The 17494-nt window shown below is 37.9% G+C and overlaps 1 protein-coding gene and 1 pseudogene across 2 annotated transcripts in view; one reads left to right on the forward strand and one right to left on the reverse strand.

Moving 5' to 3' along the window:
• ITGA4 (integrin subunit alpha 4) overlaps nucleotides 1-17494 on the reverse strand; it is a 94902-nt gene that overhangs the window by 25508 nt on the left and 51900 nt on the right. The window contains exons 16-18 of one of the 2 annotated variants that reach the window (XM_029934305.1): nucleotides 15730-15834; nucleotides 7606-7755; nucleotides 5363-5439 (exon numbers count right to left, since the gene is read on the reverse strand). In XM_029934305.1, the coding sequence (XP_029790165.1) occupies nucleotides 5363-5439; nucleotides 7606-7755; nucleotides 15730-15834 (332 nt within the window). The remainder of the gene's footprint in view (nucleotides 1-5362; nucleotides 5440-7605; nucleotides 7756-15729; nucleotides 15835-17494) is intronic. The other variant, XM_029934306.1, reaches the window with a different exon arrangement.
• On the forward strand, nucleotides 11887-12004 carry LOC115288884 (annotated as a pseudogene).

Genomic DNA, 17494 nt, shown 5'->3' on the forward strand with positions numbered 1-17494 from the left:
AATGCCTGTTATTAGATTTGTGATCTTGATAAAATCATACTTGTTAAACATTTTGCAGTGCAAGCCCATTTGAATGGAGTTTATTGTCCTGAGAATTTAGACATTCAGGGGGAAGCCTCCACTTAATGAAAACATGAGACAGAGTGTGCTTATGTGCTGTGTAGCTTGCTCTAGGCAGTCTGCTACCACAGTCCTAAGAATGCATGTTCTTTACTGAGGAAATAAATGTATTTACCTAAAGCAGGTTTGCAGCTCTGAGGCACAAACACCATTATTGTCAGTGGGGTTCTATTCAGGGGAATGTATAGAACAAGTAGTCACGTGTGCTTACTATTACTGAGAAGAGAGAGAAGACTTCCTTGTGAGAGAGGCATATTTCTGTCTGATAGCATATAATGTACCATAATGCAAAGCAATCTGTTCCCTTCACGGTGGGCCTAAAAATTAAGAGTTTTCATTTGAAGATTTCCCAAGTTATCAATCATTTACCTTAACAGAAACAGCCTGTAACTTTCCTAGTTGATACAAAAGATGTGGGACTTAACCCTTACCCTGGTGTCTTTGGCACTTCAAACCTCGTGAAACTAACAACCTCTGACCCAGTCAATCAGCGGCTTTCTTGGAACATAGAGACATTAAACTTTGGGCAAATAACCAGTTCATGTGTGGAAAATGTTTAAGATTCATTGGTACTATTTCATTTTATGGCTTAACTAAAACTTTTAATTAAAACATTTTTTAAATTTTTTTTTTTTTTTTATCATTTGGAAGAGAGACAGAGACAGAGAGAAAGCATGTACAGGTGAGCTGGAGAGAGTCAGAGAGACAGAGAGAGAGAGAAAATCCCAAGCAGGCTCAATGCTGTGAGTGTGGAGCCTGAGGCAGGGCTCTATCTTACAAACAGTGAGATTATGACCTGAGCTGAAATCGAGTCCAAAACTTAAATGACTGAGGCAAACAGATGTGCTAACTTTTTTTTCCCCAATCAAAAGCTATACATATGCCAACAGTAATGTTAGCAACAGTAAGTGTTGGAGCGCCTGGGTGGCTCAGTAGGTTAAGCATCTGGCTTCCGGCTTCAGCTCAGGTAATGATCTCACAGTTTGTGGGATCAAGCCCTGTGTCAGGCTCTGTGCTGACAGCTCAGAGCCTGGAGCCTGCTTCGGATTCTGTGTCTCCCTCTCTCTCTGCCCCTCCCCTGCTCACGCTGTTTCTCTCTGTCTCTCAAAAATTAAAAAAGAAAAAAGCATTAAAAAAATACAAATGAAGGTGCACCTAGGTAGCTCAGTCGCTTAAAGCATCCAACTCGGCTAAGGTCATGATCTCACAGTTTGTGGGATCGAGCCCCGCGTCAGGCTCTGTGCTGATAGCTCAGAGCCTGGAGCCTGCTTCGGATTCTGTGTCTCCCTCTCTCTCTGACCCTCCCCCTGCTCCTGCTGTCTCTCTCAGTCTCTCAAAAAGCAAACAAACAAACAAACAAACCAGTAACTGTTACGAATCTTTACGTACTGCAGGCTTTGTGCTAGGAGCTTGGTTTGCATCACTGCATTTTATTTTAAAACAACCTTATAGAATACGTATAATTTTACTTTCTTATCAATGAGGAAAAGAGATTTATAGAAGTGATAAGGCTTCTCTGAAAAGATCACTCAGCTAGTAAAGTAGATACATTTGAACCAGTTTACCCTGACTCTGAACCTGAAGCAACTACAACATCGCTTCCCAGATTTTAGTTTGATAAGAAATACTCATAGCCCTACTAATACCGAACATTTCTGGTCTGGTGCCCATAGATTCTTATTTGGATGGTCCATCTCCTGGAAAACTACATTTCTCTTAAGCATTCCAGGTGAGTCTCATGATGGGGACTCAAAGACCATACCTTCAGAAACACTGCCTTACCCTCCACTGGCTGTCATTTAAAATTACAATAGACTTGATAGACTTTAAAAAAAAGATCACTTCAATTTAAAAATGTAAAGTAGGTACTACAATTTCTTATTGTGATAAAATATGTAGAGAAGACAAATAATGAAATTATTTCATATCTTAATTCAATAAAATGTACTTTCATTCTTCAGGAAAGAAGCATCCATAGTAATACGTTCACATAAACCTCAAGGTCCCATTTTTTCGTAGGCCAGAGTGGTCACAGAGAAAGGGGACAAAAGGACAGTGGGGGCATCTGATTTATGAAAATGAAAACACAACTTGTTTATAGCTTAGATAAGCTTTCCCCACACAGCTCTCCTTATCAAAGGCCAGTGACAGCAAAAACACTAAGAATACTAAGCATTTGACAAAGAAAATAAACTCATGAATGGGAAGGTTGTAAATTATTCATCTAATAACTCAACAAAGGCACCACATTACATGCTGGGGTACAAAGTAGTTAGTAGTCATTGTTTTTGGACTCTCTGAGCAGCCAATCTGGATAATCTAAGTATAAAGTCCAATTATAAATCAAATAGGTTAGGGCTTCCTGGCCCTCAACCGTGGATGCTCAAGGCTATCCTGGCATTGACTAAGTGAAAAGAATTAATTTATTCTCTGCCATATGTGATCCCACCCCAGCAGGGTACTCAACACTGTTTGTCAACCTTTTTACTCATTCCTATCCCATTTATCCTAACAGCCCTTTTGAATCTTTTCCCATTCCCTTCAAGTTCTCAGATCCATCCTCAAAGCCCTCACTTTGCATATATAAACTCCTTTTTAATCCTGGCCATCCATGAATTCTCTGCATTTCTCTTTCTTGCACACAGATTTCTTAATCCACGTCAAGCACCTTTTCATAGTGTCTTAGCTCAAGGTAAGGAGAATCTTAACTTCTAAGGTGAACTCCTACACCTGAGTCCGATGGCACTGCATACTGTTTCCTTAGGACCTTGCTCTCCTCCGTTCTCAGCAAACATCCATTAGTCACCTGGAGCGTTCCAGACACTGTGTTGGACACTGGGAGCACTGGGATGGAAAGACAGAAACCTGCCTTGATGCAGCTCACAGGACGGCGTGGAGACAGACAATAATGTGGTGAGCCTCAGTGCAGTGGGACCAGGGTTCAGGCAGCTGGAGACAAAGGGGGCTTTACCTAGACAAGAGCTGCGATTTATAAGATAAGTAAGAATTAACCGGGTAGGTAAGTGGGAGAAACAAAAAGACACAGAGGCTCAGGAAAGTAGGCATGGCCAAGCAACTCTCAAGTATTCTGCCATCAACGGAAAAGAGTCCTATGGCATTGCTGAGAAAGAACATTAAGGAGTTTATGTCCGAATGCTCACACTCTGGAATGACCACAGTTAGAGGAATTAGAAAATGTAAAATCAGAGGCCCAAAGGCCAGACAGTAGGAAAGCCTGGTGATCCAGGCAGGATATTGAGCACCTGGTTTGGAGCAATAGTGGTAGAGATAGAAAAGTATGACAGATCTAGAGAATATACCTTTAGGTGGTAGTAGCACAGAACTGGGTAATTTACTGTGTTTCAGGGATAAAAAAAAAAAAAAGTAAGAAGAATGCAGGCTGAGCTCCAGGTTGTTGGCTTTTGTAACTCTTGGTTGTGTCACTGGTAGATAGTGACTGGATCCCCAACAGACGTGTCTTAATGGAAAGTCAGAAGTGTGAATGTGGAACTCTGAGATACTGACCTGAGCAACAGCAGTGTAGACAGGCCGGGGAGGTCACAGCTGTGGGCAAGATCACCCATGGAAAATACAGGAGTGTGAGAAAGAAGTGAGAGAGAACGGTCCAGGAAGCCAGGAGTGCCAAAATCACAGATCCTCCAAAGACAACAGAGAAAGAGCTAGAAGGCTAGCAGAAGGCTAGTTTGATGGCAATATGGAACTTAAAGCAAAAGACATGCAAAAGGTGAAGTGAGCGGCTGTCAGATGCTTCAGAGGAGAATTCAGGTTGAGTTTGAAAAATGCCCCCTGGTTTTAAGGACCTTTTAGTACTCCCTCTGTCTTTGACCCTCACACTTGTTCATGTTTCCCATGATTAAACAGATTTTACCAGTACATAAAAATTCTTCCGTTGAAACTACTCGTCCCCAGTATACTATTTTTCCTTAAGCCCTGACTGCCATTTGGCTATTACTGCAATGACATTTCCATCTCACAATTTTCCAGGGACAGCCTTTTCTCACCCACCAGTCCCGTTCTAAATGCCAATTCCCATGACCTTTCCTCAGGCATTGTGCTATCTGATCTCTCTACAAAATTTTACAGTATTAAGTCTCTCTCACTATTCTCCTTTGGCTATTTCATGATGGGTTTGGTTCTCTTCTTAATTCTCCAAAGATACCTCTTCAGTTTCCCCCCACCCCAGGGACTCACTATTCTTGTTAAGATCTTTAAATAAAATCGACTCCGCCCCAAAGGGATCCTTAGTTCTTTTCTCTGCAATTCCCATCTCCACACATTTCCCTCCCCCGAGCCCTGCATGCTCACGAACTACTCATGGATAGAAGACTTCCAAATACAATCCCCAGCTAGATTTTCAAGCAGAACGGAAAGCTGCATATTTGGAAATCTCACCAAATTCAACATGCCACAATTTAAACTTGTTTCCTTTCTATCCCTACCTCCACAAAACTGGTTCCTGGTTTCCTGTCCTGCCAAGGACTCCGCTTTTACTTCCTGTACAGAATGAGCCTTCAACCTAAGTTTAGATTCCCTCTGTCTGGTCCTCATTTCTCATATCTTCCCTCTAGCCCACAGAGCAACTTCCAAATAAGGTATTTAGACAAGATACAAAATAGCAGTGGCTTATTTCCCATGGTAAAATAGTAACAGCAAGCAACCTTTATCTAATTTTCACTATGTGTTGTGTAGGCATTCTTAGCATGGTAATGTATTTTCTTTTTACTCTCCCCCCTTCCAGGAATTTAGACAAGCAAGTGGTTTATTCTTTTTAAAATGTGTCATATATACGTTTAGGTATTTCTTTTGTTTTGTACATGTGTCTGACTCGTGACCAATTCATGCATGATAAAAACAAACAAACAAAGCCTTATGTTAGTGGATGCTAGCTCATTTTGCCGCCTAAACTCTATTAACAGGCACTTGCAATGTCTGAAACATAACTATGATAATGATAACTCAAAGCATGATTAAATCCTAAAATATCTTCTGAGTGGTCAGTAAAAGATTAAAACTTTGGTGCACATTCTCATTATTTCAAAAAGTGGTTAGCACTCAGTATACATGTTCAGTGAGCGATGTGCAGACCCCTTCCTCTCTCTCAGCAGGATGTTGTTCTTTCTCAATCCCTTGAATGCCAATAATCCCCAAGGATTAGTCTCTTCAGAACCCACAAGCACACACCCGTTACCCATCTTGGTGAGGAAAAGGAAACTACACTTACTTAAAAAATCCAACTCTCGCAGAAACCTGTAAGTCAGCAGAACAATTTTCATGGGCACAAAATCTTGCAAAATTAATCTGGAAATAAAACAAGACAGTTTTTTATGTTAGTTTAATAAGTAGGTATACTACTATTTTTTTAAAGAAATTGACATCTATGATATACGAGAAATATGAAAATGCTCAATGCCTTACTTTGTCCCTTTTGAAGAGTTCAATTTGAGAATTAGTCATGGGTTCCAATGACAAGTAACTGCAGGGCTAAAGGAACCAAGTTCTTCTGATAGGTTAATGTAAAGCCTAAATTTGTTAAATTGGAAAAATTGTTTCTTCTGCAATTGCTATAAAGAAATGAGTTCAATCAGGCTGAGGTAGGACTCTAGGTAAGTGTTAAACCCTAGGTTTAAAATCTGCGCTGCCAATGTGTCCTTTGCTGAGTTCCTCTCAATTTTCTGGAGCTGCAGGGCGATCCCACACATGACAAGCATGGCAGGCACTTTTCACAGGTGGTGGGACAATGAACTTCTATTTATTGAAAACAACAAAATGTAGAAATTTAGAAGTTTTATTTGAGGACACCTTAAGCAAAATTAAATGATAGTCTATCCTAAGGGTTCTAAAATTTATTTAACTCAGAACATTTTATTTTTATTTATTTTTTTAATGATTTATTTATTTTTTTGATACAGAGAGAGACAGAGCATGAGAGGGGGAGGGGCAAAGAGAGAAGGAGACACAGAACCAGAAGCAGGCTCCAGGCTCTGAGCTAGCTGTCAGCACAGAGCCTGACGCGGGGCTCGAACCCACGAACGTGAGATCTGACCTGAGCCGAAGCCGGAGGCTTAACTGACTGAGCCACCCAGGTGCCCCAACTCAGAACATTTTAATAGGACCCAGATATATTAAAAGGTAGATGGGAAGATCTGAGGTCTAAGAAAGAGGAAAAAGTGGAGAGAGATAAAAAGGAAGCTAAGAGAAATAGGTAAAGAGAGAAAGATGCTGAGAAAAATCTAGACAGTCACAGAAGGAGCTAGGTTCACTAAGTGGGAAAGGACTAGCATGTTGTCAGGGTGTCAGACCACAGACTACCTCAACCTGCTGAAGCAGAAGGGAAGTGTAAATCTTTCTCTAAACGATTAGGTAAATGTGATTTTTTCCTACCACTCTGACTTGTAAAGCAGCTTGTTCTAAAAATCAAAATGCAGATTATTCTAACGTAACTATAAATGGCTAAGGTCTTGGCTTGTGCACTTACAATATTGCATTTTTCATTATTAAGCATATTTAAAAATAGTTGATATTGACACCTGAAGTTCAAAAGAAGAGTAAAAACACCGATTTCCACAAATCTATTCATAAGAATATCAAGAAAACTTCCTTTTAAGTTATGTTCATTTGATTTAGCGTTCTAGACTAGAGAGTCATGATTGTAAGCTCAAATATCTTCCGGTGATTTAAGGGGTACTTGTCTAAACAGGACGCGACCTAGCCCTTTAAATGTCGCCTCCACATTTTACATTCTGTGTCCCATCAGCAAATGAATAAATACTTTAAAGCATGCCCCCAAACATCCTGTTGATGACTTTGTTGGACAGTAAAGGTCTGAACAACTGGACTACTGGGAATAAACAATCTGCCAGTGAAACAGAGATCTTGGGGAATACATTAGAAAAAGCAATCCACTGATTAGAATGCAAGATCCATCTCAAAACGCAATAGGATCGTGGAATGTGGCTAAAAAGCCTATGGCTGAATATGAAAAAGAAATTCTGTATAACAGAAATACTTATGCTTATAAGTGAGTAAAAGCTGGCAAAGGAACTTGACTTATAAGACATGAGTGTATCTGTGGGTAAGGAGGCAGATTGAGAGATAAGGGACAGAAAATGAAGAGGAGGAGGATAAACCTCATGAATGCAACTCACTGTCATTAGAAGTGCTCCCTAGCAATATATTTTCCTCATGGGCAAGGTACCGAGGAGGCAAAATTAACATCTCATGTGTATGGGAAGCCATTTCTTGAACTAAATGCGTATTTAAACATATTCAGCTCAATATCCTGAAGGGAATATAAAAAGTAAAGGAAAATGGAAAATAAGGCAGAGCATAAATCTCTTTGTATATTAAGAAACTCGATTTTAAAATTTTAAGGAATTCAGAAAGATAATTCATTTCCCCAGAATTAAGTAATGTTTAAAAAAATAGTTATATGCATATGTTTTGAATAATGGAAAATATTCTTACTGTTTTTTCAATTATGTCTTTTTCTTTCTTCTGCTGAAGAATTGGTTGAAGTGGTGGGAATTCCTCTGTACTTCGTTTACTGATGGCATGATGCCCAAGGCGGTAGGCAGCTTCAATCTGAATTGGGGTGAGGATGTCCCGCACATCTTTCTGAGGGAACATAAAACCGTAAGTTAGAAAAAAGAATAAGCATGTGAATCAAAAAACAAATACATAAAGCTCCTCCTTTCCTGCATTAAGGCCAAACAACACGGGAAACAAAGTATTTACCTTTTCATCTAAATTGTTACAATACATTGAATGTGTATATACTTTTCTATATTCTAAAAGCATGGATGTTTATTAGAAAAGATACAAAAAGTGTAAAATAGAAAAACCTCTATCCATCCTGTAATAGTTACATAGTTTTATGTTTGGACATACTTTCTTCTGCAGTACTTTCCTGGCATACTTATTATCACCTGACCTTATATCATAAGCTTTTTCCAGCATTAATTCTTTGTAAATCATTTCAAATGATTTCAAATGGTCAACATTTTAGTCTATTTAACGTTTCACTGTGGTAGACTTGTAGAAATAAGGTATCTTATTTCTCTCTTAATTTATTCAAGTTTTCTTTTTGTATCAGTAACATTTTAATTCAATGTTATTCATTTGATTTTAATGTTTATTATTAAATATATTTTTTGTTATTCTTTGTGAGGTTTTCTAATTCTGTTTTTAAATAGAATATAAATGGTATGTAGGAAAGTTATTTGTTTTGTATATTTAATCCTTTATCCTAGTCACTTTACTGAGTTTTCAGTTAAGCATCCAACTTCAGCTCAGGTCATGATCTCACGGTTTGTGAGTTTGAGCCCTGGATCTGGCTCTGTGCCACAGCTCAGAGTGTGGAGCCTGCTTCAAAGTCTATGTCTCCCTCTCTGCCCCTCTCCCACTCATGCTGTCTCTTACTCAAAAATAAAGAAATATTTAAAAAATTATTTTTTTCATTTGATTATTCACTAGCCTCATTAAAAAATATACTACAGGGGGAGGGGTCAAGATGGCGGTGTAGTAGAGGGACTCTGGGCTAGTCTTGTCCCTTGAACACAGCTAGAGCAACATCAAGTCATTTTGAACACCTAGAAAATCAATCTGAGGATTAAGAGAATAATCTGGATAATGTGAGGGAGAGAAATTGGTAGGTATGAAGTTCAGTGACATGAGGTAGGGGAGAGAAAAACCCACAGTGCCACATAAGGTAGGGACCCCTTTCTGCACAGGAGAGCGAGCATCACAATGGGTTTGGGCAAAAAAGCATTCCCCCAAAACCAATGACTGGGAAATTGGGAGGAATGGACCATCACAAGTGTTTGCAAACATTAGAGCTCAAATTCTGAGGTTTTGGAAGTTAGTGCCATTCACTGGAGTTGATCTAGGCAGGTGGAAGGAGGGTTGAGGCCCCTGAGAGTGGACAGAGTGGTATTGGGGTCCCCTGGGTCTCACTCTGGGAGACAATATTCCTCTTCCTGGAGTGCATTTGGAAGGATGGATTTCCTCTCTAGGGACAAAAGACCTGGCTTAGTACCTTTGAGCAGCCGTTCAAAAGCTGCTTGCAGCTTTTCTCTGTGCTTCACCATAAACTCCAGGCACCTGCATGGCCCTGCAGCTGTTCTTCTGGGACAGAAAGGGACCAGGCACAGCGCTGCAAGGCTCTCCTCCAGAGGAGAGGAGTGGGTCTGTGTAATCCTTTAATTTGGAGTTTTGAACCCCAGTTGTGCACTAGAGCTAAAACACAGAAGAGCTGTGGTGCCAGGCATGTCGATGGCCCAGGCTCAGATTGGTTGAGGGCAGGGATCTGATGGAAGTCTGGGCCACAGGATGGGGAGATTGTGTGCATGTCTTTGAGGGTTTCCTGAACAGTGGTTGGTGCGAGCTCCTGGGCCCTGGGACTAGAGAGCAGAGTAACACCATCTTCCCTCCTGCCTACCAGCAGGTTTGGACTTCAGTGGCCAACATAGCGCCCCCTACTGGAGGCGGGAGCCACTTACACCAGCTCCCCCACCCCCTTACGTTGCAGGAGCATCTCTACTAGGTCGGGTCCCTGAGCCAGCACAGCTGGCCTCTCCCAGAGAGGACCAACACAGGCACTCCCGTCAAGCCTACTGATCACACAGTATCAGTTTCAGTTCTGATGGAAATAGGACCAGGTGCTTTTTTCTTTTCTTTTTTTGAATCAGGTTTATAGTTTTTTTGTTCCTTTTTTTCATTTCCTTGTTTTTTTTGGATCAGGCTTCTTTTTCTTTCATTTCTGGTTTTTTTCTTCCATCGTTTTTGCTTTCTTTTTCTTTGGAATCAGGCTTATAGTTTTTTGTGTGTCTGCCCTTTTTGTTCATTTTCCTTTTCTTTATTTCTGGATAAGGACTTTTCTTTCTTTTTTTTTTTTTTTAAATCAAGCTTATTTTAACCAACAAACCAAAGCACACCTAGTTAAAGGTCCCAACACTCCTCACTGAAAGCAAGGAGGAGCTCTGCAGAGGACTGACCTGGGGGAAGAGCAGCCAAATCACAACAGCAGAGCACACACAGCATACAACAGAAGTGCTTCTGGAAGTGCCAAGACCTGGACAGTGTATCACCCCTTCCTAATATAGCATTACACTTAGGACAAAATATAACATGCTTTCCTCAACACACAAAAGACAGAAACCTAGATAAAATGACACGATAGGGATCTCTCCCCCAAAGAAAGATCAAGAAGAAACCACAACCAGGGATTTGCTCAAAACAGATAAATAATACATCTAAATAAGAATTTAGAATAACAGTGATAAGAAACTAGCTGGACTTGAAAAAAAAGCATAGAAAAGACCAGAGAAACCCTTGCTGCAGAGAAAAAGACCTAAAAACTAGTTAGACTGAAATAATAAATGCTATAATGAAGATGCAAAACTGATTGGATGTGATTACAAGGATGGAAGAAGCAGAGGACTGAATAGGTGATATAAAAGATAAAATTATGGAAAATAATGAAGCTCAACAGGAGAGTGAAATAAAACTATTAGATCATGAATACAGACTTAGGGAAATCAGTGATTCTACAATGTGCAATTATGTATGTATCATAGGACTCCCAGAAGAAGAGCAGGAAAAAGCGGCAGAAGGTTTATTTGAACAAATTATAGCTGAGAACTTCCATAAACTGGGGAAGGAAATAGGCATTCAAGTCCTAGGAACACAGAGAACTCCTCTCAAAATAAACAAAAACAGGTCAACACCATGACACATCATAATGAAACTTGCAAAACACCAAGATAAAGAGAATTATGAAAGCAGTCAGGGACAAAAGGTCCTTAACCTACAAGGGTAGACACAAAATTAGCAGGAGACCTGTCCACAGAAAGTTGGCAGGCCAGAAGGGAGTGGCATAATATATTCAGTGTGCTAAACAGGAAACCTATGTAGCCAAGAATACTTTATTCAGCAAGGCAGTCATTCAGAATAGAAGGATTTGCTCCTTCTTTTCTGTCTTTTGCAAAGGTTTCCAAAACAAGCAAAAACTAAACCAGTTCTTCAAAAATATTTAAAGCAGGACAGAGAGACCAAAAGCAACAAAGACTAGAAAGGAACAGAGACAATCTAAATGTACAGCAACTTTACAGGTAATACAGTGGCACTAAATTCATATCTATCAATAATTACTCTGAATGTAAAAAGACTAAATGCTCCCATCAAAAGATACAGGGTATCAGAATGGATTAAAAAAAAAAAAGACCCTTTGATATGCTGCTTCCAAAAGACTCATTTTAGACCCAAAGACACTTCCAAAATGAAAGTCAGGGGGTGAAGAACCATCTATCATGCTAATGGGCATCAAAAGAAAGCTGGAGTAGCCATACTTAGACAAAGTAGACTTTATTTTTTAATGTTTATTTATTTTTGAGATTGAGATAGAAATAGAGCGTGAGCGAGAGCAAGCAAGCAAGTAGGGGAAGGGCAGAGAGAGGGGGAGACAGACCATCTGAAGCAGGCTCAGCACTGTCTGCTCAAAGCCCAACATGAGGCTTGAACTCACAAATCATCAGATCATGACTTGACCTGAAGTCAGACTTATAACTGACTTAACCACCCAGGTGCCCCCAAACTAGATCTTAAACCAAAGAGGATAATAAGAGATCAAGGAGAATACTATATCATAATAAAGGGATCTATCCGACAAGAGCAGCTAACAATTGTAAATATTTATGCCCCAATCTTGGAACAGCCAAATATATAAATCGATTAATAACAAACTTAAAGATCGCTTCTCGGCCTTTTGGCTAAGATCAAGTGTAGTATCTGTTCTTCTCAGTTTAATAACAAACTTAAAGAAATTCATTGATAATAATACATTAATAGTAGGGGAGTTAAACACTATCTATAGCAATGGACACATCATCTAAGCAGAAGATGAACAAGGAAACAATGGCTTTAAATGACACACTGAACCAGATGGACTTAACAGGTATATTTCAGAGCATTTCATCCTAACACAACAGAATATACATTCTTTTCAAGTGCACATGGAACTTTTTCCAGAATAGATCATACTGGGTCACAAATCAGGCCTTGAGCACTACAAAAAAGACTGAGATCATACCATGCAGATTTTTAGACCACAACAATCTGAACCTTGAAGTCAACCTCAAGAAGAAAAATTTAAATCCATCAAATACATGGAGGTTAAAGAACATCCTGTTAAAGAACAAATGGATCATTTAACCAGGAAATTAAAGAATTAAAAAAATACAATGAAGCCAGTGAAAAGGAAAACATGACAGTCCAAAAGTGTAAAGGCAGTCCTAAGAGGGAAGTATATAGCAATTCAGGCCTTCCTCAAGAAGGAAGAAAATCTCAAATATACAACCTAACCTTATACCTAAAGAAGCTGGAAAAAGAACAGCAAATAAAAGCCCAAAACCAGGAAAAGAAGGGAAATAATAAAGATTAGAGCAGAAACAAATTATATGGAAATAAAAAAAAAAAAAGATCAACTAAACCAGGAGCTGGTTTTTGAAAGAATTAACAAAAATTGATAAACCCCTAGCCAGACTTTTATCAAAAAGAAAAGGAAAGACCCAAACTGATAAAATCACAAATGAAAGAACAGAGATCACCACCAAAACCACAGAAATACAAACAATTTTAAGAAAATATTATAAGAAATGATATGCCAACAAATTGGGGAACCTGGAAGAAATGAATACTTAGAAACATATAAACTACTAAAATTGAAACAGGAAGACCTAGAAAATTTGAAGAGATCCATAACAAATAAGGAAATTGAATCAGTAATAAAAAATCTCTCAATAAGCAAGAAGCCAGGGCCAGATGGCTTCCCAAAGTAATTCCACCAAACATTTAAAGAAGAATACCTAGTCTTTTGAAACCATTCCAAAAATAGAAATGAAAGAAAAACTTCCAAACTCATTCTATGACACCAGCAGTACCTTCGTTCCAAAGCCAGACAAATATCCCATTAAAACCTAAAATTACAGACCAATGTCCCTGATGAACACTGGTGTAAAAATTCTAAGACACTAGAAAATTGAATCCTCAGTACATTAAAAGAATTATTCACCATGATCAAGTGGAATTTATTCCTCAGTATCTGAAAATAAATGTGATATTACCACATTAAGAAAAGAAAGGATAAGAAACATATAATTCAATAGATGCAGAAAAAGCATTGGATAAAAATACAGCATCTTCCTTGATAAAAACCTTCAAGAAAGTAGTGATAGAAGACCCACAGCTAGTATCATCCCCAATGGGGAAAAGCTGAGAGCTTTTCCTCTAAGGTCAAGAACAGGACAGTAATGTCCACCCTCACCACTGTTGTTCAACACAGTACTGGAAGTCCTAGCCTCAGCAATCAGACTACAAAAAAAATTATAAGGCAAGGAAGAAGTCAAACTTTCACTATTTGCACATGACATGATACTCTTCATAGAAAACCAAAGACCACCAAAAAATTGCTAGAACAGGTACATGAATTCAGCAAAGTCACAGGATATAGAAAAAAAAAAATCAACAAATCCATGGCATTTCTATACACCAATAATGAAGCAACAGAAAGAGATATAAAGGAGTCAATCTCATTTACAACTTCACCAAAAACCATTCAGATACCTAGGAAAAAACCTAACCAAAGAGGTAAAAAAATAAGAATGTTTATGCTGAAGACGATAGACTAGTTATGAATGAAATTGAAGATGAAAAAAATGGAAAAAACACTCCATGCTCATGAATTGGAAGAACAGTTCCTGTTAAAATGTCTATAGTACCCAGAGCAATATACACATTCAATGAAATCCCAATCAAAATGCCACTAGCATTCTTCACAGAGCTGGAACAATTCTAAAATTTGTATGGAATCAGAAAAGACCCCGAATAGCCAAAATAATGTTGAAAAAGAAAAACTAGATCGGAAGACATCACAATCCCAGACTTCAACCTGTATTACAAAGCTGTCATCATCAAGACAATATGGTACTTGCATAAAAACACACACATAGATTAATGGAACAGAATAGAGGACCCAGAAATGGACCCAAAACTATATGGTCAGCTAATTGTTAACAAATAGGAAAGAATATGCAATGGAAAGAAGTCTCTTCAGCAAATGGCGCTGGGAAAACTGGATAGCAACATGCAAAAGAATGAACTTTCTTACACCATACACAAAAATAAATTCAAAATGGATGAAAGACCTAAATATGAGACAGGAAACCATCAAAATCCTAGAGGAGAACACAGGTAGCAACCTCTTTAACCTTGGCTGCAGCAACTTCCTAGTAGACAAGTCCCTGCAGGCAAGGGGAACCAAAGCAAACATGAACTATTGGGACTTCATCCAAGATAGAAAGCTTTTGCACAGCAAAGGAAACAATCAACAAAACTAAAAGGCAACAGACAGAATAGAAGATATTTTTCAATGACATATCGGATAAAGGGTTAGTATCCAAAATCTATAAAGAACTTATCAAACTCAACACCCAAAAGATAAGTAATACAGTTAAATGGCCAGAAGACATGAAGAGACACTTCTCAAAAGAAAAAAAAAAAAACACCTATACAAATGACAGACACATGAGATGTTCAACATCACTCATCATCTGGAAATACAAATCAAAACCACAATGAGATACCACCTCACACCTGTCAGATGGCTAAAATTAACAACTGAGGGAACAACAGATATTGGTAAGGATGCAGATAAAGGGGAACCCTGTTACACTGTTGGTGGGAATGCAAACTGGAACAGCCACTGTGGAAAAATAGTATGGAGATTCCTCAGAAAGTTAAAAATAAAACTAGCCTATGACACAGCCTATGACACAGCAACTACTATTTACCCAAAGCACACAAAAAAGAAGATACTACACAGTATCAAATTTGTTTGCTAACATACATGTATGTACAGTACATGTATGTAGTAAAATAACTGACAGGAAAATAACTTTGAAAGCATTCGGCATTCAATTAAAGAATAACTTCAATAGACAGTAAGTTGTTTTAGAATCTCAAGTCTATGAAAAAAAATATGAAAGTCCAGTAATATATAAAATATGATAGCTCTTAGAAAGCTCTTAATCTGAGCCTTCTTTAGACAGAAATGAGATCTTCAAAGTGTAGTTAACAAAATAGACTTCTTTCTTTTTATCATTATTTAAGTAGGTTGGCAAATAAAATTTTACTGATAAAGTAATCCAGGAGGATTTTAGCAGAATTCAGGAGACAATTTAATTAAATTACATGAAATGAGACATGTTAATGGCAAAGCTATAAAACAAAACAACAAAAATTAAATAAAGACATGACCTAAGGACTTGAGAAGGCAGTTAGCAATCAATAAAGTCTATCAACATGGAACTAGATAGTTTTTACTTTTCTTGATAGTAGAATTGTTACTATACTCAGAAGATATTTGAAGAATTAGTCACACACTTTGATGTATGAGATTTATATCATAGTTTGACTCTACTTTTCATATGCTCATTTTAATCTACAGGTTCTCATCATTTAAAAAAAGATATTCAACAAAGTTCCTTTCAACCATTAAATAGACTCAAGGGTTTGCATCAGAGCTAGATATATTACCTTAAACCATAACTGAGGTTTGTATTTATCCAGTTTGAGTAGATCCATGACACTGTTATTAACAGATCTCCTAGTCCATAACGTGAGTGAGCAAGTTTTTATAACCTATAGACATTTTAAGATTGGAATGTGACTTAAACATGACTGCCTGAAAGCAAACGAAGAACAGATTATTTATAAAGCTCAATTATCATCCCTAATGAGTAGGAAAAAATGTCTATAATACAGATGATGGCTGTGCTACTTACATTTGTAGTAACTTTTGATACAATCAATGACAGAAGTTGATCAAGATGATTTATCACATAAAAGACTGCATCTATGTCTTTATATAAATAAGAGAATTTTCTTGTTTTTACAATACTTATAACTATCAGCATATGTATACCATGCTTAAAAGCAAGAGGTCTGTAGGTACGAGAACTGAGCTTCCAATCTCAGGTGCAACACTTATCTGTGACCTTGAGCAAATTACTTCATCTGTCTATGGCTCAATTACCTCATCTGAAAATGGGGATAATGACAAGGCTCATGATACCTATACCTATTGTTATGAGAATTCAGTGGCATGATGTTTTTAAAATACTTACTTGGCGCAATGCCTGGCATTTCAGATATCAACAGATGTTAGAGACTGATTATGTATAGGTCATTTCAAAATACAGCTATATAAACCAATCAAGATATTACTGAATTTCAGTTTCTTATAATATGAAATTCAGGTGAACATTTGGAAGGAATTTAATGAAAAAAAACCCCACTACTGCCAATAAATGAGTATTAAGTCGAAAATGAGGTACATACCAGGTATTAGACTTAATTAAGTGGTATCGATGATTTGGGGTATGAAATGAGTACCTGAGATCGCTCATTACTTGGCCATTCTTCTACATAGAGATGATTTTATTAAATTACTTGAAAAGTGATCATTTCAACATGAAACTTTGACCATAGAGGAATGCTGCAAATCAAGACCCAAATCCCAAGTTATCAACTTGTGAAGACGGAACAGCTTGAAGCTCTGAGTATTACAATAGCAAACTTGATTAAAATATTCCCTAGGTGTAGGAGCTAGACAGCCACTGATTGTCCCTCCACATGTCCACTGTTTTAATTCTTCTCAACAAGCTTGCTTTGACCACGTCACATGTTATCTAATTCATACTAATTTTCCACAAGGTCTTCTCTACATCTGGTGTATATTACTTTCATTATCCTAATTAGCTATTAATTATGCTTTTCTCACAATATATAAAATGTACATGCACTCTTGCAAGAACTGTGTTTGACAGATATTCACACTTATTTAACTTTAACAGCTCCACCTAAAGACAAGAATACCAAAAATGTCCTGAAGTGACTAATTAAGTATTTGGGAGGGAAAAACGAGATTTGCTTAAAATTTTTCATTTGGATGGTCATGTGCTATCTATATTAAAAGTAATGAAGATTCCATGCCACATTTTTATGGACATTACATAAAATAGGGCAACCCACAAGCATGCAAATTACCGTATGTCTGAAATTACACCACGTCTGCCTTCTTGTTTAACTTTTATAGAAATTTGTATTTATGGCCACTGAGTAGTATGCCCATGTCTTCCTATTGTGTGTATGCAGTGGAAAAAAGTGAGGGGTGGAGCCAGAAATATTTACAAGGTTTACCGAATGAAAAATGATACTGCACTATAAACATTTCAACTCTGGGGATACAAAACTGAAAGTCCATACCTATGTCACCATGTATATAATCCATAAATCCACA

Source organism: Suricata suricatta, chromosome 3 (genome assembly GCF_006229205.1).
Source record: "Suricata suricatta isolate VVHF042 chromosome 3, meerkat_22Aug2017_6uvM2_HiC, whole genome shotgun sequence".
NCBI classification, from domain to species: Eukaryota; Metazoa; Chordata; class Mammalia; order Carnivora; family Herpestidae; genus Suricata; species Suricata suricatta.